We start from the raw sequence: 24,440 nt of genomic DNA on the forward strand, positions 1-24,440 counted from the left end.
TGTTATTGTATGAAATCTTTATTATTATTATTTTTTTTTAGTTATCCGCTTAGTAGCGGATAACTCCTTGTAATCGTCCTGTTTCATCATATTTTTTTTTCTTTTCTGTATTATTAGTTATCCGCTTAGTAGCGGATAACTCCTTGTAATCGTCCTGTTTCATCAAATTTTTTTTTTTTTTCTGTATTATACTTCTTTCTTTCTGTCATTTTTGTGCGTCGCGTTTCTCTAAAACGTGTAAACAGAACATATCGTAACTTTGTCAACACATCGACATTTACGTGAACTTGTGCACCTCCTATTTTTGAATGACGTCAGAGTTGCGCAACGTGACGTACGCGCGATTTTATGAATTTCAATGATTGATCATAGACTAAAAACCAAACATAATTTTGTTTTGACACTTTGTGAAAATTTAAGTCATATCAAGCGCAAACTTTCTATGGATTAAAAATAGCATGTTTCACAAAAAGTTACGCGCGTACGTGCGTTTAAAATTTTAGGATGCGAAAAATCAACTTCTAATCAACTTTCTATGCGTTTCATGTCATTTTGAGCATGTCAAAAATTCCCACGCGCGCGAAAATTTTTACGCACGCGGTGCACACGTAGCGTTAAAAACATATTTTTTTCGCGTGATTTATGTTTTTTCAGCCTTTTCTAGTAATGTTACCAACTTTTAAACAATTTCGACTTAAAATTACGTCATACGAGCACGTCGAATTACATAATTTGCACGCGTTTTTGGTGAAAAAGTTCAAAAATTTGTCAAAATTATGCCTATTTTTAAACAGTCATAGATTCTAAACTACATGGAGAACTTTTTTTTAATTACATATTCTGGAAGTTGATGAGTTGTAGATATCGGATCATGCATTAATATGGGTAACCGGACATTGTGACGTCATCGTATGGCCACGCGAATATAAAATATAGGATTTTTGTCTCTTTCGTCATAGCTCATCACATTTAATAGAGCGCATCTCCACTTATTCGTTGTCTATTTTCACCCCGATTTTAATATATTCTAGGTCAATCAACTATCTTTTGCATGAATTAAAATTTTTTTAATTTTTTTAACGTCATCATGCCTAAAAATTTAAATTACGTTGGTCATTAATTTCATCTTTAAAGTAAATTTTAATCTGTTATACCTCGTAAGAATAAAATGTGATAATCACGATTAAAACGTTTTCAGGAAGCTATTGTATTGTAGATACAAAATCATGTGTAAATTGTGCCAATTGAATGTCGTGACGTCATCATATGGCCAGTTAAATAAAAAAAGTCGTATTTTCATCTTTTGCATTATATTTCATTACATTTAAAAGAGCGCGCATCAATATTTCACGTATTCAAATTTCTTCTACACGTTAATATGTTGTTGCTGAGATAATTTCATTCTGAAATTTCTACTTTTGCATTTCATTTTGAAACCGTCAAGATGTTAAAAATTACAATAAAATACGGGTCCCGTAATTTCACCTATTTTACACTGTTTGTGATATGTATACAGATTGTACTGTGTATACTATATGACACAAAATAACAGAATTCAGAAATAACAACATATCATATTCTTCAGTTCAGGTCATAATGCCTTAATATTTTTCTGTGCGCAATATTGTAACGTATGACGTGCACGTGGCGTTTGTCGAGCGGATAACTAACTCGTCAAAGTGACGAGTTTCATGTCTAGTTCTTCTTTCCTTCTGTCATTTTTGTGCGTCGCGTTTCTCTAAAACGTGTAAACAGAACATATCGTAACTTTGTCAACATATCGACATTTACGTGAACTTGTGCACCTCCTATTTTTGAATGACGTCAGAATTGCGCAACGTGACTTACGCGCGATTTATGAATTTCAATGATTGATCATAGACTAAAAACCAAACATAATTTTGTTTTGACATTTTGTGAAAATTTAAGTCATATCAAGCGCAAACTTTCTATGGATTAAAAATAGCATGTTTCACAAAAAGTTACGCGCGCACGCGAGTTTAAAATTTTAACGTGCGAAAAATCAACTTCTAATCAACTTTCTATGCGTTTCATGTCATTTTGAGCATGTCAAAAATTCCCACGCGCGCAAAAATTTTTACGCACGCGGTGCACACGTAGCGTTAAAAACATATTTTTTTCGCGTGATTTATGTTTTTTCAGCCTTTTCTAGTAATGTTACCAAATTTTAAACAATTTCGACTTAAAATTACGTCATACGAGCACGTCGAATTAGATAATTTGCACGCGTTTTTGGTGAAAAAGTTCAAAAATTCGTCAAAATTATGCCTATTTTTAAACAGTCATAGATTCTAAACTACATGGAGAACTTTTTTTTAATTACATATTCTGGAAGTTGATGAGTTGTAGATATCGGATCATGCATTAATATGGCTAACCGGACATTGTGACGTCATCGTATGGCCACGCGAATATAAAATATAGGATTTTTGTCTCTTTCGTCATAGCTCATCACATTTAATAGAGCGCATCTCCACTTATTCGTTGTCCATTTTCACCCCGATTTTAATATATTCTAGGTTAATAAACATTCTTTTGCATGAATTAAAAATTTTTTAATTTTTTTAACGTCATCATGCCTAAAAATTTAAATTACGTTGGTCATTAATTTCATCTTTACAGTAAATTTTAATCTGTTAAACCTCGTAAGAATAAAATGCGATAATCACGATTAAAACGTTTTCAGGAAGCTATTGTATTGTAGATACAAAATCATGTGTAAATTGTGCCAATCGAATGTTGTGATGTCATCATATGGCCAGTTAAATAAAAAAAGTCGTATTTTCATCTTTTGCATTATATTTCATTACATTTAAAAGAGCGCGCATCAATATTTCACGTACTCAAATTTCTTCTACACGTTAATATGTTGTTGCTGAGATAATTTCATTCAGAAATTTCTACTTTTGCATTTCATTTTGAAACCGTCAAGATGTTAAAAATTACAATAAAATACGGGTCCCGTAATTTCACCTATTTTACACTGTTTGTGATATGTATACAGATTGTACTTTGTATACTATATGACAAAAAATAACAGAATTCAGAAATAACAACATATCATATTCTTCAGTTCAGGTCATAATGCCTTAATATTTTTCTGTGTGCAATATTCTAACGTATGACGTGCACGTGGCGTTTGTCGAGCGGATAACTAACTCGTCAAAGTGACGAGTTTCATGTCTAGTCTTTTTATTGTTTCTGTACACTATTTTGTGTAACAATTATCTCAAAAAGTTTAATGTCAATGATTACCAAAATTTCAGAATATCTTTCAAATAATATAACTTAATCCTAATGAGCTTTCCAGCGTGATCACTCATCCGTGACATCATTTATACGCCATTTTGTGAAATCACATTATCAATCATATCTCCATAATTCATTATGACATATTAATGAAATTCACTACAGGTAAACTTCAGGTCAAGGGTAAAAATATTAGCAAATAAAAAGTTGCGCGTTTCAAGGTCATGCACGTGAAATCGCGCGTTAAAAATTTAAAACGCGCAAAATTAGGTTTTGATCAATTTAGAGCATGAATTAGGCCATTTGCGCGTTTCAAAAATTTACTGCGCAAAAATGCGTTTTTGTGCGCACGATTCTTAAAATGCGTAAAAAATAAAATTTGATGTATAAATCACATTCTACTCACAATCCTTAATACATTCACCAATTTTGAGTCCATTCCGACTTAAAATAACGCTATACGAGCACGTTAAAAATGACAAAATGCGCACACTAATTGTACAAAAGTGCTAAAAATGGTAAAAAATAAGAACTTTTTAAAATGAATATAACTCTTCAGAATGGCAGATGACCCCCAATTTTTTTAACTTATTATGGAAGCCAATAAGTTGTAGATACAAATGTATATACACATTAGACGTACAAAATGGTATGACGTCATCAAATGGCCACTTGAATTTAAAAATTAGGAATTTTTATCTTTTTGTGTGGGTTATCACATTCAATAGAGCGCATCTCCGTTATTTGAGCCCGATTTTCGCACAACTTTTAGTATGTGCTTGCTCAATTAATTATTCTTCTAATGAGTTGTCAACATTTTTATTTTGATGACGTCATCACGCGTAAAAACTTGAATAACCTAGGTCGTGTAATTTCAGCTACACCATACATTTGAATATCTTATAGCTCTTCAGAATTAAAGGTGACCTTGAAGATTATAACTTATTATGAAAGCTGATGAAAATTAGATATGAATTCATATTAAAATTAAGCCTATCGGATGTTGTGATGTTATCATATGGCCAGTTGAAGTTAAAAAGTAGTTTTTAAATTTCTTTATTCAAAGTTATACAAATTTCAAAGACCGCGCATTGCGCTTCTACGTGTCAAATTTTCTTCCAATCCTTATATTTATTTGCTCAATTCATTATCTTTCGAAATTGTCATCTTCGAGTTTATTTTGAAAATTCCATCATACCAAAAAATTAGAACACGATATGAGTCCCGTAATTTCACCTATGCTACACTGTATATAGATATACAGTATATACTGTACATATTGTATGAAACATAATAGGTAGAACTCAGCACTATAAGTGTATATGCATCATGTCATAGAATGGCGTACATCAACTTTTAACGATCGTATGTTAACGTACATGCATGTTTAAAAAATGTTAATTTGATTAAAATGATAAAAATGATCACCTATAATTCGTCAAAGTGACGAATTAAATTCTAGTTTATATTTTTTTCTGTGTGAAGTGATTAACTTTTAAACTACAAAATAACCTATTCAAAGTCTGATTTAAATAATCTTAATTTTTCCTGTTTTTGGAGGACAATACATCTTTGAATGTCAATGCTTAATCAAGCACCAATTAAAATGCTATAAAACTCCTGAACTGAAATGTTAAAATTTATATAATTTCTACACACAAGCTGTTCGACTAGGATATGTTTCATTACAATTTATTTTCTATTTCTTTTAGCCCCTATAGCAGCACCAGAGAATGTTGCCTATGACACAATCAATGCTCGCTCATTCAATTTTACATGGGAAGAAATTCCATGTGGTTCTAGACAAGGTAGTATAGATAGATATATCTATGTATTGAAACATGGTAACAGTGAACCGAAGAAAGGTACAGTTGAAGGTGACCTATATGTAGTGTTAGATAATCTAAGCCCATGCACAACATATGATTTTAAAGTAAGAGGTGAAGGAACTGCTGGAAAAGGGCCTCAAGCAAACATTCAAGCAACAACTATATCTGAAGGTAAAGTTCTATTAGTTGTTTCTATGTTTATTGATCATCTATTGAATTCTTTGTTGCAAAGCTATAAACTAAATTTAACAATGAATGTCTAAAAGTAGTAGTTCAATAAGTTGAACATAGAATCAAAAATATATTAATTGCGTGCTTTATATTTTTTAAAATATTACAGCCATTTTGAATAATATATATTAATATATTGTTAATACAAATTTTGATTTCTTTTTATTGTATTTTTTATTTTTACTAGTACCAACAAAAGTAGGAAATGGATTAATTATAGAAGATGGATTAACCTTTGAATGGGACAGACCACGACCTTTGGCCTGTGAGATAGTAAAATACTACATTGAAGCAAATTTGACCAACAAAGATATGTGCCATGCAAGCACAACTGATGATGCACTCAGTTTTGAAGAACAAGATACTAACATAGATTTATCAGATTTAGAACCGTATTCTGAGTACGTTGTCACTATTAGTGCTGAAACAGATGTAGGCATTGGTCCAGCATACATCCAGAATATTTCAACTCCAGAACAAGGTAAATATCAATAGTACTCCAATTTGGGTTATTATTCTCAAGAACAAGAAGGAAAATTGAGAAACAATAAGTTCTACAATAACCTCATGTTCAGAAAAAAAACCAAATTCACTTCACAGCCCTAATAGGGAGGTTGATATGTTGTAAAATGTATATATTTTATATATTTTTATTAGTATTAAACAAATGTTGGCTTGACCAAAATAGATAGAGTTACATAGAGTACAACAAAGCAGCTGACATTACGATACCATGTAACATGCTTTTGTTGATATGCAACTCAGAGTTGCGTTGAAGTAGTTTACAATACACATAACTCACACATGTAGTTCTTCAATGTAAATTTAAATCTTCAGTCCAGATTAATAACAAATCAAAAAAAAAGTTTATAATTTATACAATATCAAAACCAACACAAATATGGCTATGATTGGCAAAAACACAAACACAATAGTTACTTTAGAATTTAAAGGTTTTTTAATTTGGTTTATATCCTTGTAGGAAATATTAACTAAAATGTCCTGTTCAGGTTAGTGATCTGCCATACTCTATGATCACTACAGTACAGTACTGTGGTCTGACATCACAGTAACATTGTGTAATATAATTGCTACTCATATTCGAATTTAAAACCTTCCATTCGAAATCACTTTATGTAGTTTTTATAATTGTGTATTTTCATACATAGCTCCTCTAGCTGGTCCAAGGGACCTATTCAACACATCGTTGTCAAGTGAAAATGCTACTTTTAAATGGACTGAAATAGAATGTGGCTCCAGAAGGGGTTTTATTAGAGGCTACAAATTCAGTATCCATACCACGGTTGGTGAAGAAGACATTCTCACTGATGATGATGTGACAGATCGTGAATATCATGTAACCAACCTTAAACCATTTACTGAGTACATAGTCCGTGTAAGGGGATTTAATTCAATTGGTGACAGTGACAGCAAAGAATTAGGATTTATCACAAAAGAATCAAGTAAGTACTAATATATTTGTTTGAATATATCATTGTTTTAGTTTATTTCAAGAGATTTAAATCTAAAGCTTATAAACTGAAAACAACTGAACTAAAATGAACTAGTTGCTCAAGAGCACTTATGTTAACTTTTGATGTTAATTTGGATGGGTTTATTAAACATAAAATGTTAATAAAGAAAAAAATATGTTTGTTTTGGAAAATGTGTAATATGTATTTAAAAAAAAGAAAAATGCAGTACTAGTAAAGTGTATAGGTAAATGATGAAAACAAAAAACAATGGAAAATATGATAATATGTAAAGAAATTAATACAACTTTTTAAAAAAAGTGCATGTAAACAGACAAAGTGTAATGAATCCACATAAAGAAGGAACCAGTGCGAGTCTGTTGGTTACGATACCATGAGCATGATGTGATTCATAGTAGAATAAAAACAAGTGACCACGAGTTGTTTGTCAGCATCGAACTACTCGCTATTGGTTGCGTTTATGTGACACAATTATAAGTTTTCAGTTGCAGTTAGTTCATATAGTTCCGTAAAATGTCATTGCATAACTTTGAGTTAAGATCAGTTAGATACATAAATCGAATCGTCTTGATGTTGTGACTTTATATATAGTGTGTTTAAAATTTTATCACAAATTGGTTTGATATTATTCTTGAAATTGATTAATTTAATTGCCAAAGTTTAAATTCAAAATCTTCTATTAGCTCCTACAGTTCCACGAAATATTAATATCCTAAATACTGACACTGTGTCATTCCTGATTGAGTGGTCAAGACCAGAACCAGCCAATGGGATTGTCATAAGCTACCAGCTAATCGTTGTAGGAAATGAGGAAGTTCTAATAGTGTATAACGTATCAGATGCAGAAAGGGACACACTTGCATTTAGTTATGAAGTCCGAGAACTTACACCTAACACAAATTACACAATTCAGGTATGAACATATAATTTATACTTAGAGTATATTATTTCAATATGGTTCAAAAACTAATTTCAATAAATATTACCAATTATTAGTAATTCTAAAGTATTGATCAATCATAATTAATATGTGTTATATCAATGAATTATTAATTTTCTATACTGTATATCAAATTTTTTTTAAATCCAGTAAAAATTTTCACAAAAAGTTCCATTTTAGAAGGGCCACGAGGTGGCTTAAAAAATTGAAACGATAATTTAGCATTGTAAGCACCTTTGAACATGGTTTAATTTTGCTGAAAATGTGTGCGTCTTTTTTCGATCACAATAAATTTAATGTAAATCCTTTGTGAATTCTGGCAACACAACAAATGTTTGCTGTACTAATATGTAGTTCTAAAAAGAACTGTTTGCATTTGAATCAATATGTTGGAAGATCAAAGCATATTACTCACATCAGTATTTTTAAATACATACACAGTGCACAAATAAGTTAAATATTGAAACTAAAGTTTTTTTTTATACATAATTATTTTAATTTGTTTCTATTTTTAAAGGCTGCTGCTTTCACATCTGTTGGTAGGGGACCTTTGAGTGATATCATTTATGTTTTGACTATTCCTGGTAGTAAGTTTATGTGCATAAGTTTTTATATTCTAGTACACATTTAAATAATAATCTATAACAAATAATAAAGCTCCAATATTTTATTGTTGAAATATTATATTTATACTGGGCAACCTCTTCAGTCAAAGACTGGTCTCCCAGAGGGCCCAGTTATGATCAGTGGCTGTGATGTACACTGGGTAACCCCCTACTTGTCTCGAAAGATGTACTAGGTTCTTAAAGTGGACATAAGCTAGATATGTACACTGTCCTTATCGAGAAGACTCGTTCTACCACCAGACCCATGCTGCGAGTGAGCTCTTAACTGCTCCACCACTCATTCACCCAACCGCCACTCACTTAACCGCCACTCACTCACCCAACCGCCACTCACTCACCCAACCGCCACTTCACCCAACCGCCACTCACTCACCCAACCGCCACTCACTCACCCAACCGCCACGCAGTGCACGCACTCACCCAACCGCCACTCACTCACCCCAACCGCCACTCACTCACCCCAACCGCCACTCACTCACCCAACTGCCACTCACTCCCCCAACCGCCGCTCACTCACCCAAACACCACACACTCACCCAACTGCCACTCACTCTCCCAACTGCCACTCACTCTCCCAACCGCCACGCACTCGCCCGACCGCCACGCACTCACCCGACCGACCGCCACTCACTCACCCGACCGCCACTCACTCACCCGACCGCCACTCACTCACCCAATCGCCACTCACTCACACAACTGTCACTCACTCAGCCTACCTATTGGTTATCTATTTATAACCTGCATGTGGTACCATGACACCAACTGTGTAATATTCCATAGTGTATTGCGTACATGTCATTTTTTCTTACCTTTAGAACCAGGTCCTGTTAGCAATTTTCAAATCAATAATACTGAAGAAAAGAGTGTAACAGTCTCATGGGGAAAGCCAAAAAACCCTAATGGAGAAATTCTCAAGTATACAGTGAGTAAATTATTAATATTGATTGTGTTTATTTTATTCAGTTGTATAGTATTATTTTATTTGATTAACAAGCACATTTAATTAAAAATGAATGAAATATATATCATATTTTTTTCTTGCCTTTTGAATTATGCCCTACAATATATACTTAATTGTTTTGACCTAGGTCATGTGCATCGTTAATGTTTTTAAATGTGTATAGCACAAAATACAAACAGTCTGTTCTGTTTAACAGAAGTGTAAAAAGAAAGAAAGTGTTATAATAGAAATATAACACAACCAGACAAAATTGTCTGTTTATCATTAGTTAAAATATAGAATACTAGAAAAACTGTTTGAGCCTGATGCAGATATAACCGGAGAATGGATTGATGCAACAGAATGCAAGGGGGCATTGAATAAAAATTGCACGATAGAAGATCTGGAGCCTGCTACCAAGTATGCGATTGAAGTCTATGCCAGTACAGAGGCTGGAGATGGCAAGCACTTGACCAAAAATACTACTACAGACACCCCTCCAGGTTAGATTAAAAATAAGAACTATATGATTACAATGGTGATTGGCTAACCTTCGAGAGATTCATATGAGAGTGTACGTGTTGCTTCTTATAGCCAAACATACGTGCCATTGTCTATATTATAAAAGTATTTTTGTATTTAATGTTGATTTCCATTTTTATGTTTCACTAGCTATATTGTAACTGTAACTACTAAATAATACTTTGATTTAAAATAAGCTCATTAGTTCAAATGTCTATTTCTACTCAAATGTATGTTTTCTTCTTAATATAGTTCCAAAACAACCAACGTTAAAAGTGGTGTCGACAACAGACTCAACTATTACAGTTGAGCTTTTCCCACTTGAAGATTTTATCTACATCAGGTTAGAAAAAAGGGAGCAATAAATATATATACATAAAAACTCTTTCAAAACCGGGATGATCTGAATACTGGAAACTATTTTACAATTACAATTTTCAAGGCTTCAAATCATCTTATGCTTTACTATGTGAAATGCATTATGTAAATCAGCATTATGTTTGATTTTGAGTTGACTGTATATATTATTATGCAGTATAATACAGTACTGTACCTTCTTCACCCCTGTTCAGGTGACAACCTCTGTTAAGGGGACACCTGTGAAATGAATGAGAGTCATTACAGGGCAGCACATACAGATTGAATTTGGTGCACTATTTCAGAATAATTAATCTTAAAGTGCAGTAGCTGTGTAACATGGCTACAAGTCACAGGCGATTGCAATGAATTAATTGAGTCTGCCAATGGTCTGTAGCACGCGTAGATGTTCCCTCTGTCTTGGACTTTGGACCCTTTTTAAAAACCGAAGATTTATCTGAATATACAGCATGCCTACTATACTCTCATTTAAACTCAAATTGTAAATTTTACAATTTATTTCATACATATTCAATGCTAAATGTATTATGTGAAAAATTACAATTCAGATTTGTTTAAATATTAGTTTATTTTTCCTCTTCAGTAATTATGTAATACTTGTAGAAAAAGAAAGTAGTGCTAAACGTCGAAATGCGAAGGAAAAGCTAACACATAAAGATTCACCTGATAAGTACATCAGTGCATCTTTTCCAAGAGATGAAGTGCCAGACCTTTTCATTATAGGAGATGGAAAAGTTCATAATGGTTATTACAATGCTCCCCTAAGCAAGGACAACAAGTACTTTCTTTCTTTTAGAACTGATGATGCAATCGATGTAAGTTATATTTTTATACTGTTTAGAAAGAGTTTCATTGTTACTATATAATACATTTTGAAATATATACCTGGTAAGAGGTGAAATACAAGATTTGACATCCAAGAGAGAATGATATTTTTGTTAAGGGAATATATATTTCCCAAAGTGCAAGCTGAGAGAAATATATATTCCTGAGAGCAAAATATCATTCTTAAGGGTATGTCAAATCTTATATTTCACTGATATAAAAGGCAATCTGTTACATTATATAGCCAACAACCAGTAGAATATTTGCTGGGTTGGCTAGCTAGGCCTCCTTTATGTAATAAGCCTGCCTAGGCATTGCATTCATCTTACCTTCCAAAGTATAAATGCAAAATAATTACTGATTAATGATTCCGTGGCAATAAAATATTCACTTAGGCCTACTACATTAACAGAAGAAATTCCATTAATAATTCTACACTTTACAGTAATATAATGTATTATAGGCCTACTTTACAGTAATAATTAACAATTAGTTTTTTTCGAGCCGTATCACCGGATGTTCAGCTCGTGCTCATACCAGGTTACTACCGTGAATTTTGACCAATCACAAACAGTCTTTCATTGCATCTATAGAGGGCGAATAACAAAATGAGGGCGCTGTGTATGCTGTATGTTTAAATAGTTTAGTTATTTTTGCAAACTTGCTTCATCTTCTTTCCAATGTTTTCAAAAGATATTTGTATTATATAATACATTGTTTATTGAAAGAAACTTTTTTTCAGGATGAAAGCCGCAGCGGAAAAGCAATTCAACGTAAGTGATAACATTTTGTTGATATATCAGGGAGAGTTAGACCACCACGATCAAATAATTCACGTTTTAGACTATCTTTTGTTCCAAATGCTATTCATATTTTTAATTCGCGATTTAAGAGAAGTACCATACCTGTGCAGTATATTATAAATATTTTTGTGTAATTTGTTTTATAAGTATAATATGTTATATATGGTCTTTTTATATTTATGCCAAGGAAGACAATTTTCATAATGTAATTTTATTTATTTTATGACTAATAACATTTTATCTATCTATCTATCTATTTTATATTTACCTTATTTTACAAAATAATGCTCCTCAATGTTTAATTGGTATATACAGTAGCGTGCAGTCTGGTTTTATGAATATACCAAGTTGTTTATACTGCATTTTGTACAGCAAGTACTTTTTTTAGCATTTTGTATTCCATAAGACACAATGAATGGCAGAGAAAATAATGCACTATGTAAAAAACAATGAGGCGTAAAGATACTGTATATACATAAACATTGAGGAAATATGTATACATTTCCTCCATGACATAAACACCACATGCACAGACAAATTTTTCTAAACCACCCCGTTATATACTGAAAATTTATTAATTGATTTTTACGATAAGATGAGAAAATATGTGAGAATGAGAAAAGTCACCCCAACCGAGATTCAAAACCAGAATATATCATAAGTCTAATATGATTTTTATCATTTCATTCAACGATGTTATTTAATAATGATTACTATGTATATAAATTTCACATTAATTGATTCAACAACAAACAAACATAGCAGTGTACACACATTGGACAAAAGTTGTAACAGTGTCTAAATTGTAAGCAAAATGATACCACTACACACTTTTAATTAGCATACACATCTTGGAAATATGTTTTAATAATTTTAAACAAGAAATCATGAAAAATTACATTGATTTCCTTCATTCATATTCATCAATTTGGTATTAATTTCTCCATGGTTATCTAAAGTTAGTTTTTGAAAAAAATAAGTGCACTCTTAAAAATGGCTGTACAGTATCTGCTTGGTTGTAATTTGTTATTTCATACAATAGTTAACCAAAAAACACATGAATATTAAATATTTAATATGATTATTTTTTTACCTATTAGCTGGATCAAACGACACATCCATAGGCATGATTTTAGGAATATTGTTTGGTTTTATTGTGGCTGTTCTTGTTCTGGGTCTGGTCTGGTTTCTTAAATATAAAAGAAGGTAAAAAAATAAATTATATTATCAAATTCATTAATTTATTTTAATTATTTATGTTTTGTTGATTCTAGGTAAGTTATTAAATCAACTTATATTTATGTGAGATCAGATTGATTGTTAAAATTAATATTTTTTTGTTGGTGATATAATGTTACATTACAATTAACATAAGTAGAAACATCTGACTTTATTTAAAGGAATTTTTAAAATAACTTTTTTTAAGGGAAAAAAATCCACCAAAACCTATGCTTCCGATGTCAAAACTGAAAACAGGTATGTTATCATAAACCATGCTCAAAACATTAAATATACATCATGTTTTAAATAAAGTATTGGTAATATTTGAAAAATATGACATGCAGTTGTAAGTAAGGAGAAAGATAAATAATCACATTAAATATACGTATGATAGGTATGATACATTTATATTTAATAAGATAATAGGGAAAATTAAGAAGACTGCAAGGTCTTCTTAGGGCTAAGATTTTACATCAAAAAAGCATTGAAAAAAATGCAAGGATAAGCAACAGACTTTCCTAATTAATTTTATTATAGAAAGTAGACTACCTCATGTTCCATCAGAGGACACCATTGCTGATACCATAAACAGTTACACAAAGCCACCGTTAAAAGCAAAGCCAGAGAGTTCAAAGGCTACAAGAGTGCATCGACCTGTTAAAATAGAACATCTTGTAGCATATGTGAAAAAGAAGAGGATGGATAAAGAGGAAGGATTTCAAAATGATTTTGAGGTATCGTATATTAGTACATCAATATTTTGAGTTAATTCTCATTGAAAAATATCCTTGCCATTTGATTGGTTACTTGTATATAACATTTCATTCAGTATAAGCAACGTAATCATCTAGGTGTATAATAGTGTCAATTCAGATGGTTCATTCTCACAAAAAGTCTTCTAGTAATCCATCACCTTATTTGCCGTGCTATAAGGTAAAGGTATTTATATTTGTCCTCAAGCTTAACTGGAAACTGAGGAAATTCAGATTTGCCAGCAATACAGCGCCTACTAGATCAGCACTCGGGATACGATCCCCTACTCTTTGCAAATAGTGTACCAAGTTCTTTAACATGCACTATGTACACGGGACCAACGGCTTTACCTCCCATCCGAAGGACGAGGCAATGAGAGTAAAGCATCTTGCCTAAGGATACAGTTAGTATGGTTCAGATAGGTTCGAACCAATGCCTAATCTGATATTGTCATTACACCATCACTCCAACACCATATACTCCAGTATATACAGCACCCGCCGCGATTCCAGACTGTCTCCCATCCTCCGAACCGGGTCCAACATTGTTTAACTTTGATGGTCTGACGAGAACCGGTGTTTCAACACTGTATGGCCGTATATAAAGATACCTATAAACTTCTATGGCTGTATAAATGCAGTAAAATGTTATAAAGTATATACCGTACATAAAGTTTCAGAGAGAACCAGCTGATAAATGGCAGTATTAAAAAACCAATCGATGCATTTTGATTTTTTTTTTGTTCAGTCTTTGCCGAATGAACAGATTCACTCCTGGGATGTAGCTAAGAAATCTGAAAATAAAACAAAGAATCGTTATGGTAACATCGTTGCATGTAAGTTGAAATTAAGAAATATAGTAATAACCTATTCCAATAGGCGTGATGCTTCGGTTTTTTATTCTTTCTTATTTCTAATACCAGAATGTAATGTGTTTGTAATTTTGTTTTTTGTTTTACCTTAAGTGTAAATATAATAACTATTTACCTAATAGCTAATGTAAATATTACTGTAGTATAGCTACAGTAGATACACTAACATTCTCTGGAATACAGTGCTTCTTTAAATACTGTATTTCATTTTAATTTTATAAGTGCCCTAAGATTTTTTTTGGTATATGCCTACCTAAAAGTTTGTGACTATAATAAATAAACAAACAAATAGTACCATTTACTGAAGTGAATAGAACTGTTTCACATGATATAATATAATGCTTAATATTTTCATTACTAATATTTGTTGGAATTGGAATAAATATATTTCTATGAATGGTGATGGATAAATACATTTTGCTTTTTAATTCAGGCGATAGTAGCTTCTAATATGGGTACTTCTCTTCTTCTCTTTGCTAATTATCTTGTAGATGATCATTGCCGTGTTGTTCTTGAACCTTTGCCTGGTGATCCACACTCAGATTATATCAATGCATGTTACATTGATGTAAGTCTCTTCTCTTTCCTAGAGAGTATTCTTTTTCAGGTCATGATCATGTCAAACTTATTCTACTAAAGTAATTAATTTTTTACTGGAATAATATTTTAGATTTTATTTCACGTTGAAGATTATGAGGCAATTTCACTGCAGTAAACAATGTGTTTTTATGCCCAAGAGAGAGTCTTACTGATAAATATTTTACATAAACAGGTAAAAGATAGATACTGCAGTAGAATGATTTTGGCATGATCCCTTACTATGTTCTGTAACTTTTATTTATGCATTTTCACTTGCATATAAGGTATGTATTATTAGTCATTTGTCATTTATACTATATGTGGAAAAATACCAAATTGTTTAAAGGAAAATCTAAATCCATAATTTGTAATATAATATAGCAACCAAAGAAATCAAAGTTGAGAAACAATTGAAGTATGTGTATGCTTACCAATATTCAATTCCTAAGTTTCTATACTATGGGCAAAAATAAACAACAAATTAATATTATTATATTATTATTTTTTAATACCTTATTCATTTGTTTTATTATTGATTGAAAGAAAGAAAATAAATGTTTACGTTGAATTGAAAAAAAAAAATTGAAAAATTGAATTATGCAATGGTTTTGCTATTACCAAAACATACTAATAAAAACAAGATAAAGAGTCTAAAAAACTATTAATGTCAGTACATCCTCCTGAAATGTATGACAGAACCAATCGAAATACAATGTATAATAACATACTTTAATCAGTATGGCATAGTTGAAAAATCATGTTGAACTTATTGTTGTATTTATTGTTTTGTAGGGCTACAAACAGAAAGTCGCTTACATTGCTACTCAAGGTAAGAAAATCTTGCTATATAGATGTAAGCTCTGTCTACACTACCAAACTAGTTTGACAAAAAAAGTGTGATGTGCCCAAATATGGTAGTAATATACCCACATACATAGTATTTTTTGTCACATATATTTTGATAGTGTAGACAGCTTTAGTATGGATGTTGTTTCATTTCATTTCATTTCATTCATTTTATTCATCAAAAAAACATAAAAATCATAAAACATGTCAAAGATAAAATGCATAAAAGATGAAAAGGATCAACAACAAAAGCTAAAAGCTTGTACAAGGTTGAAGACCTAAACAAACTAACTGCTAAAACTATAAAAGGATATATACAATATATTAACATATAAAAATAAAATAACAATGACATCGGCAGAAATTAAGATTTTTACTTATTAATTAGATTCAACTTATACAATTTTTTAAAAACATTGATAGATTTTGCATTTTTAAAAGTCATATCTAAGTTGTTCCAGACATGAGGACCCGAAACAGCAATACTATGCCTTGCTGAAACTAGTCTTCGAAGAGGAGGTCGAAGTTTACATTTTCCTCTAGTATTGTACTTATGACCATTACCATCAGTAAAATTGTTAAAGTTTAAAAATCGTAAATCAGGGTTATTCAATATTCGGAACATAAAAATGCCAATTTGGTAATTATGAATATCGTCAATTTTTAATACATTATGTATGTGGAAGAGAGGACTTGTTGGTGCACGATAATCAGACCAAGTTATAGCTTGTATCGCTTTTTTCTGGAGTTTAACAAGTTTATCAGTATAAGAAGCATATGAATTAAACCAAATAATGTTACAATAGCTGATAAGAGGTTGCACAAGTGACTTATAGATTGAAAGGAGTGCACTTAAAGGAAGGTAGTGACGAATTTTGAAAAGTAAACTAACATATTTAGATATTTTTGAAGTAGTGAGATCAATATGAGTTTTAAAATTAACAAATTCGTCAACAAAGACTCCTAAAAACTTATACTAATTTGTTTGGGATATAGATTTATCAGCAATTTTAATGGATATATTATTAACATTAATTTTACTTCTTTTAGTTCTAAAAATTATATATCTAGTCTTATCACAGTTAAGAGAAAGTTTATTACACCTAAGCCATTTATCAATTTTAATAAGTTCAGAATTAACAATATCAATAAGTGTATTCAAATTGGGGTTTGATAAGAACAGATTTGTATCGTCAGCGAATAAAGTCATGTTTAAAATATTTGAAGAAATAAAAATATCATTTATATATATGATAAATAATAATGGCCCAAGAATACTTCCTTGTGGTATTCCATAATTATTAGTTGTGTGTTCAGAAGAAATTCCGTTAATGACTGTATATTGCCTTCTTCCATATATATAGTTTTTAAACCAAGATAGTGCAGACCCCTAATACCATAGTATTCAAGTTTCCATAATAAAATCGAATGGTCAATCGTGTCGAAAGCCTTACTCAGGTCAATAAATATTCCAATAGCAGTATCTCCTCTATCTAAGGCAGCTTGTACTTTTTCAATAAGATTAAGTATAGCCATAAAGGTTGAAATGTTTTTAAGAAACCCATATTGTTCTTTGTGGATGATTGCAAATTTATCTAAAAAGGAATACAAACGGTTATAAACAATACGCTCTAAGATTTTTGATAGAGCAGGTAAAATGGATATTGGACGATAATTATTAAACATGTTTTTATCACCAGACTTAAATAGAGGAAATATCCTTGCTATTTTGCTTAGCTCAGGTACAACACCACTTTCAAGTGATAAATTAAAGATGTATGATAAAGGATGGAATAATATATTTAAGTAATTTACTGCTAATTTCATCAATGCCTTCAGAGTTAGATGGTTTCATTTTATTAACAATAGAAATAATTTCTAAATCATCAGTGTACAAAAAATGTACAATTGTCTACTAAAATCTGTACAAATAGTTAAGATTTGCCAACTCTAACAACTAAAAAACAGAAACCTCTCCCAAAGCCAGAAAGTCCCAATGATAAAGAAGACATTTCGAGCCAATTCAATCAATGTGGTTCCGGTTTTCACTTTATTATTACTTTTGAATATGTTTCTTCAATTTAGGGCCTAACATTGCATCTGTTGATGATATTTGGAGAATGGCTTGGAAAGAACGTAGCTCTATAATCATCATGGTTACTAATCTATTTGAAGCAGGAAAGGTAAGAAACAGACAAAACAGAAGGACTTGCAACAACCTTAGATCAAATGGTTCATTATTATACAAATAATGAATGTTTATGAGTGTAATGGTACAAATAATGACATTAGGTGAATGGTTATATTTGCCGAGTTGATATATAACCTTTCATCATTCACCAAATGCCATTATTTGTACCATTACATGGATATAAAACATTCATTATTTGTTTTAAAACATGCCATCTAAATAGATTCCTGTCATTTTTTAATAAAATAAAAGGTAGGCCTAGCCAAGACCTACATTTGATTCAAATTGATTAAAACCGTAACATTTGGTTTTTAATAATATTATATTAAATATTATATTCATATGGATTTTATGAACACACCTACCGTAGTGGTAATTATGTCAACAAACGATCAAACAATCCTAGGCCTAGCAAGGCTTAAAATGCCTAGTACTAGCTAGGCTGAAATGCAGCAAAATACAAAAACTTCAACTGGAACTCATCTAGGCTAATTATCTTTTTTCCAACAATTCCACGTCTTGTAGAGATGTTCCCATTAATTAATCAAAATCCTACAAACGATCTAAAGCTAATTGCCTTTTTGATCTAAATTACAGTACATATATATCTCTCAAAAAATGTACTTCCATTGCGAAACATGGCTTAAAGGCCAGGTGCGGCAAAAAATTTCTATTGATCATACATTCCAATAATTATATCTATAGTTTATTAAATCTATAGTTTCCCCTATGTTTCATAATTTGTTTTGATTTTTTTGTGTTACACGAGCTTGTTGAAAATAAGCACTTTCTTATCAGTGGGGGGGGGGGGGGAATAGTTCAAATAAACACAGTAAAATCTCTATTCTTTTGTACACAAATTTTGTAAAGGCATTTTAAAAAGCTATGAAAAATAAACGGTGTGGTAAAAAATGTTAACAGATGACTAAATATAGGTAATATAAATTGAATTTTACATTTCTGGTATTTTTATTCAACTTCAGATTTTTATTTTCATGCTATAGCAAAAATTATTTCTGTTTCAAATATTTGATTAATTAATTCCCGAAAGTACAAAATAGGTGGCGCTGTTGTATTTCAAAAGCAATAGTATAAACAAAATATTTTCCAAACACGTAAAGATTTTTTTTTCGTACACGGAAAAAAGTACTTTTAAACGATCGTTTAATAGTGCATACTATTGCATGCCATGTGACCCACAATCATCCAATCAAATGACAGGAATTATTTAGGTGTTATATAAAATGGTTTAAGATGATGGCTATGTGATTGGCTGTGATGATACAACAAGCCAACCTAACCAATTACAGGGCAGTCAATTAAACATAAGTTACTATTACTTGTAATGTGGTGTGTATTACACTTTTGGTTTTGATAGAAAAAGTGTGAAAAATACTGGCCAGAGAAAAGTCAGACATACGGTAGAATTGATGTGAAAATAACTGATGAAGAAGAGTGTCCACAGTACACCATAAGGAGCTTCAAAATGACAAAGGTACAGTACAGATCTTAAATTAAGTCAAGTTATAGATAAACTTCTCCCCCTTGTAAAAATAAATAAAAAGCATAAAAAGAAAAATAATAATAATAATAATAATGATAAAAATATAAAATAAAATAATATAAGAAAAATAAATCCAAACACAAAACCAGCTTTAAATACTGCCACCACACTGACTTAGTTCTGTGATAATCAACATGATGATTGTAACGATGAAGAGATCAATAACATGATTGAATGATTTTTTTTTACATTTTTTAATTTTTTTTCTATTATTCTGACAGGATGATGAAATTCGTGAAATAAAACAGTTCCATTTTACTGTTTGGCCGGATATGGGAGTTCCAGAGTTTGCAAATGACGTCCTCAGATTTATTGACGTTGTAAAAAAGAATGGAAACTTCGACACAGGGCCTACCATTGTTCATTGCAGGTAGAGGATTTGGAATTGAATACAATTTGCTTAATTTGAGCCTCTGGGCAATCCATTAGTTTCAGAACCTTAATATTTAAGATGTATTGTCCCCCTGAAAAAATATTTTTTGTTGAATATACAAATTTAATGTTACAATTGTTATTCCCTTTTACCAAAGATTGGATCGGAAAATTGCCAGCCAATTTAACCGTTTATTTTGTCTTTTTATGTGTGAAAACATTATCGATTTTCCATTTTTGTTTCTATGAAAGTAATTAACTTTATTAAAGCTGCAAAATGGACTATTTAAAGTCTGATTTTATTAATCTTTAAAATTCATGTTTTAGGAGGACAATACATTTTTAATACCCATGATTAATAATAAACAACTTTTTAGTATGTGCTTGATATTATTTTTATTTTTTGTGAGCCCTAGAAATACTTCAACTTGGTTTAAAAAATGTTGTCTGTGTGGCAATATACTCTATTAAGCTCTGTCTACAACATCAACCTAGTTTGACAGTGTAGACGTGCCCAAACATGGTAGTAATGTACCCAAATATGGTAGTTATATGACATATGACACGACATGTCCATATATGGCACATCACATTTTTTTATCATATAAGCTTAAAGCTCTGTCTACACTATTAAACTAGTTTGACAAAAAAATAGTGTAATGTGTGCTCAAATAATGGTATTGGTATGACATCATCGTGTACACCCAGTGTACTATGATGTAACCCCCTACTCGTCTCAAAAGATATACTAGGTTCTTTAAAGTGCACATGAACCAGATGTGTACACTAGACCTATGGTTTATAGTCCTTATCTGAGAAGACTCGTTCTAACACCAGAACCTTGGAGCGAGTGAGCCTTGAACCCTTGCTGATGTTATTGCTACATATTACGGTTCCACTGTCTTAACCGCTCGGCCACTCACTCGCTAAAGGTTTGACAAAAAAGGATTAAGGTTTTGTAAAGACCACCAGATCTGTTGTAGTTGTACAAATCGACATCCTTTTATTTGTTATATTCAGTGCTGGTGTTGGAAGAACTGGAACAATGATTGCCATCAATGAGATGCTGGATATGGCACGAGATGAGGGAAAGATTAATGTCTTCAATTTTGTCAATCAGATGAGGAAAAACCGAGTGAAGATGGTGCAAACATTGGTGAGATTTTCAATTTGCTTAACTCCAATTGTAATACAGTCTACTCTCCCAATACAGACTTTTCTCAAGGTTCAAAAGGTCCCAAATTCATTTTTACTTTTAAAAACATGTTCCGAATACCAGACTTTCCGGAAAACCTGACATATTTGATCACCCTAAAGGTGTCCGGTAGGCCTATTGGGAGAGTTGACTGTACGAATTTACATAAACAATGGTGCTGCCATAGTTGTGTTAGCCATACCAGTGTGCAGATTTGGTGATGATTGTAATTATTGAAATTCATTTTTAGAATTTAATTGACTTTTTTGTTTATAGCCAAGCATTCCTATCTATTCACATAACACAGACAGTTTTTATTATTAGATTTTTAGAATGTTGATTTTTTCTGTATTCAGTAATTTACTCTTTACTAAACTAACATTAGACTTGCTCCAAGTCTGTATTTATTGTCTTTTTTATGTCATTCCACACGTCGTCGTTTTGATTTTTGTCTGAAAATACAGACTTGTGAAACACGTATAGAAATCGATTTGCAGACCGCAAACATCCGATAAGAATGACATAGGTTATCATACCGTATTTGGCTATATGGGGCGGGCGGGATGTAAATATGGATTTCGAATCAACCAATGATCAATTGGTTTAAAAATGAAAAGATCGAGTACGTTCAGTCAAAGAATATATATCACAAGAATGAGTATTCCGCGATTTTTGCATGAGAAATTTGTAACAGAGAGCTCCAGTGAGTGATGCCCGCCCTCATAAGGGCGGATGTATACATACTAAATAAGACTTGATTTAATAGATATTATACATGTCACATTAAATAGAATTATGATAATAGTTTTTGCAATTGTAAACTATTTTATAATACATATTTATTAACAAACTAGTGTACATTCACTTTTACAGACAATTATTTACTAACATGCTAAGTTAGTTCACAAAAAAGGCCTAACACAGCAACACCAAAAATCACGAATCGTTACTCAGCACGGCCTATTCTTTACCATTGCCGTGTACTACTCTATGCCCGGTAAATTAAGTATTGTTTTTATGATATAAATTAGTATAAAATACATGTTATTAATTGGACAAAATGTTAAATGTCATTAACATTTATTTGTTTTACCAGAAAGAAGTTAAATATAGGAATATTATTAAACTATCCTTTGTGAAAACGCGTAAACACCAACACGCCCGGTCACGCTATCGTAGCACCCGGTTGATAAAGCAAACTGTTTATACGGCAATTTTTACTAAATAAATTGCATAAAACGAACAATTAAATATCCAAATAGTATTTAACATGATGTTGGCATGTAATTGATAACATTTATTATCATGAAAATACTACCGGTGGTCTAGCCTTTGATTATTGAAACCGTCACAAAAGGTTGTATACATCCCAGATACATCCACACTTATGGCGGCGCCCTACCACATGGACAATATTACTGTTACAGGGAAAATTGTTCGTTTTATGCAATTTATTTAGTAAAAACTGCCGTATAAACAGTTTGCTTTATCAACCGGGCGCTACGATAGCGTGACCGGGCGTGTTGGTGTTTACGCGTTTTCACGAAGGATTGTTTAATAATATTCCTATATTTAACTTGTTTCTGGTAAAACAAATAAATGTTAATAACATTTAACATTTTGTCCTATTAATAACATGTATTTTATAATAATTTATATCATAAAAACAATACTTAATTTACCGGGCGTAGAGTAGTACACGGCAATGGTAAAGAATAGGCCGTGCTGAGTAACGATTCATTGATTTTTGGTATTGCTGTGTTAGGCCTTTTTTGTGAACTAACTTAGCATGTTAGTAAATAATTGTCTGTAAAAGTGAATGTACACTAGTTTGTTAATAAATATGTATTATAAAATAGTTTACAATTGCAAAAACTATTATCATAATTCTATTTAATGTGACATTTATAATATCTATTAAATCAAGTCTTATTTAGTATGTATACATCCGCCCTTATGAGGGCGGGCATCACTCACTGGAGCACTCTGTTACAAATTTCTCATCCAAAAATCGCGGAATACTCATTCTTGTGATAATATTCTTTGACGTGATATATATTCTTTGACGTAACATACTGCATGCGCATCATCTTAGTTGTTGTGAGTCTTTGAAATTCTAAAATATGAATATTAAAACAGCGTACGAGTGAGTAGCCAATCGCATGCGGCTGAAACTAGTCAACTGGATAATCTATGCACCAAGAATTCTTGGTGTCAAACCATGTGACTTGTGCTTGTTTCCCCAGACGGAGTATCCAAACTCAAGTAATACACGTATGAAACGCCATATGTGCAAAAATATTTATATTGTTACTAATATTAAGACAAAACTCCGTCTGGAGCCCAGACTAAACTAACATATCAAAGCTAACAATTATTTGTATTAATTGATTTTCTAATACAGTTGATACAAATTAATCACAATAGTCATACGTTTTCATTTAATTGTGAAAATTGCATCTTTAAGATGGCAATTATAATGTGTATTTTCATTATAAACTTTTCTTGCGTTCAGGACCAATACTTCTTCATTTTTGATGCGTTACTGGAAGCAGTAGTGTGCGGACAGACTTCAACAAAAGCAGCAGACATAAACCCTTTCTACAACAGTTTGTTGACATCAAATACTCTGACAAAAAGATCATACATATTGGAACAATACAATGTAAGAAAAAGCAATCAGCATAATATTATATAAACAAATGAAATAAAAGACATAGATTGTTTCTGCTTAAAATATGATTAATAAATTATTAATGTTAGGGTGATGAAGTATCTGCAAGCAATATGCTATTTATTCTTATTGTTCCTATTTAAAAATAATCATTTTCAGGCTTTAGAAGCAATGAATGCTGTTATGACTGAGGAAAATACAGCTGGTGGAAGGTTACCAGCCAACGTGGCTAAAAACAGGTTTCTCTCAAGAATTCCAAGTAAGGACTATTGTTTTTATTTATACAATTTGATGTTAGTGACAAGGGATTAAAAAAA

At 31.5% G+C, this 24,440-nt stretch overlaps 1 protein-coding gene across 1 annotated transcript in view; it reads left to right on the forward strand.

Moving 5' to 3' along the window:
* Window positions 1–24,440, forward strand: part of LOC140051976 (receptor-type tyrosine-protein phosphatase mu-like) — a 50,573-nt gene that overhangs the window by 18,958 nt on the left and 7,175 nt on the right. The window contains exons 7-28 of the mRNA XM_072097337.1: window positions 4,983–5,270; window positions 5,518–5,811; window positions 6,500–6,793; window positions 7,507–7,736; window positions 8,281–8,350; window positions 9,205–9,311; window positions 9,619–9,832; window positions 10,104–10,194; window positions 10,813–11,044; window positions 11,797–11,827; window positions 12,958–13,063; window positions 13,284–13,333; window positions 13,616–13,812; window positions 14,579–14,666; window positions 15,194–15,270; window positions 16,074–16,110; window positions 18,213–18,310; window positions 19,697–19,813; window positions 20,104–20,252; window positions 21,275–21,410; window positions 23,965–24,114; window positions 24,283–24,382. Of these exons, the coding sequence (XP_071953438.1) occupies window positions 4,983–5,270; window positions 5,518–5,811; window positions 6,500–6,793; window positions 7,507–7,736; window positions 8,281–8,350; window positions 9,205–9,311; window positions 9,619–9,832; window positions 10,104–10,194; window positions 10,813–11,044; window positions 11,797–11,827; window positions 12,958–13,063; window positions 13,284–13,333; window positions 13,616–13,812; window positions 14,579–14,666; window positions 15,194–15,270; window positions 16,074–16,110; window positions 18,213–18,310; window positions 19,697–19,813; window positions 20,104–20,252; window positions 21,275–21,410; window positions 23,965–24,114; window positions 24,283–24,382 (3,156 nt within the window). The remainder of the gene's footprint in view (window positions 1–4,982; window positions 5,271–5,517; window positions 5,812–6,499; window positions 6,794–7,506; window positions 7,737–8,280; window positions 8,351–9,204; window positions 9,312–9,618; window positions 9,833–10,103; window positions 10,195–10,812; window positions 11,045–11,796; window positions 11,828–12,957; window positions 13,064–13,283; window positions 13,334–13,615; window positions 13,813–14,578; window positions 14,667–15,193; window positions 15,271–16,073; window positions 16,111–18,212; window positions 18,311–19,696; window positions 19,814–20,103; window positions 20,253–21,274; window positions 21,411–23,964; window positions 24,115–24,282; window positions 24,383–24,440) is intronic.

The sequence above is a fragment of the Antedon mediterranea genome, chromosome 6 (genome assembly GCF_964355755.1).
Source record: "Antedon mediterranea chromosome 6, ecAntMedi1.1, whole genome shotgun sequence".
Lineage (NCBI taxonomy): Eukaryota > Metazoa > Echinodermata > Crinoidea > Comatulida > Antedonidae > Antedon > Antedon mediterranea.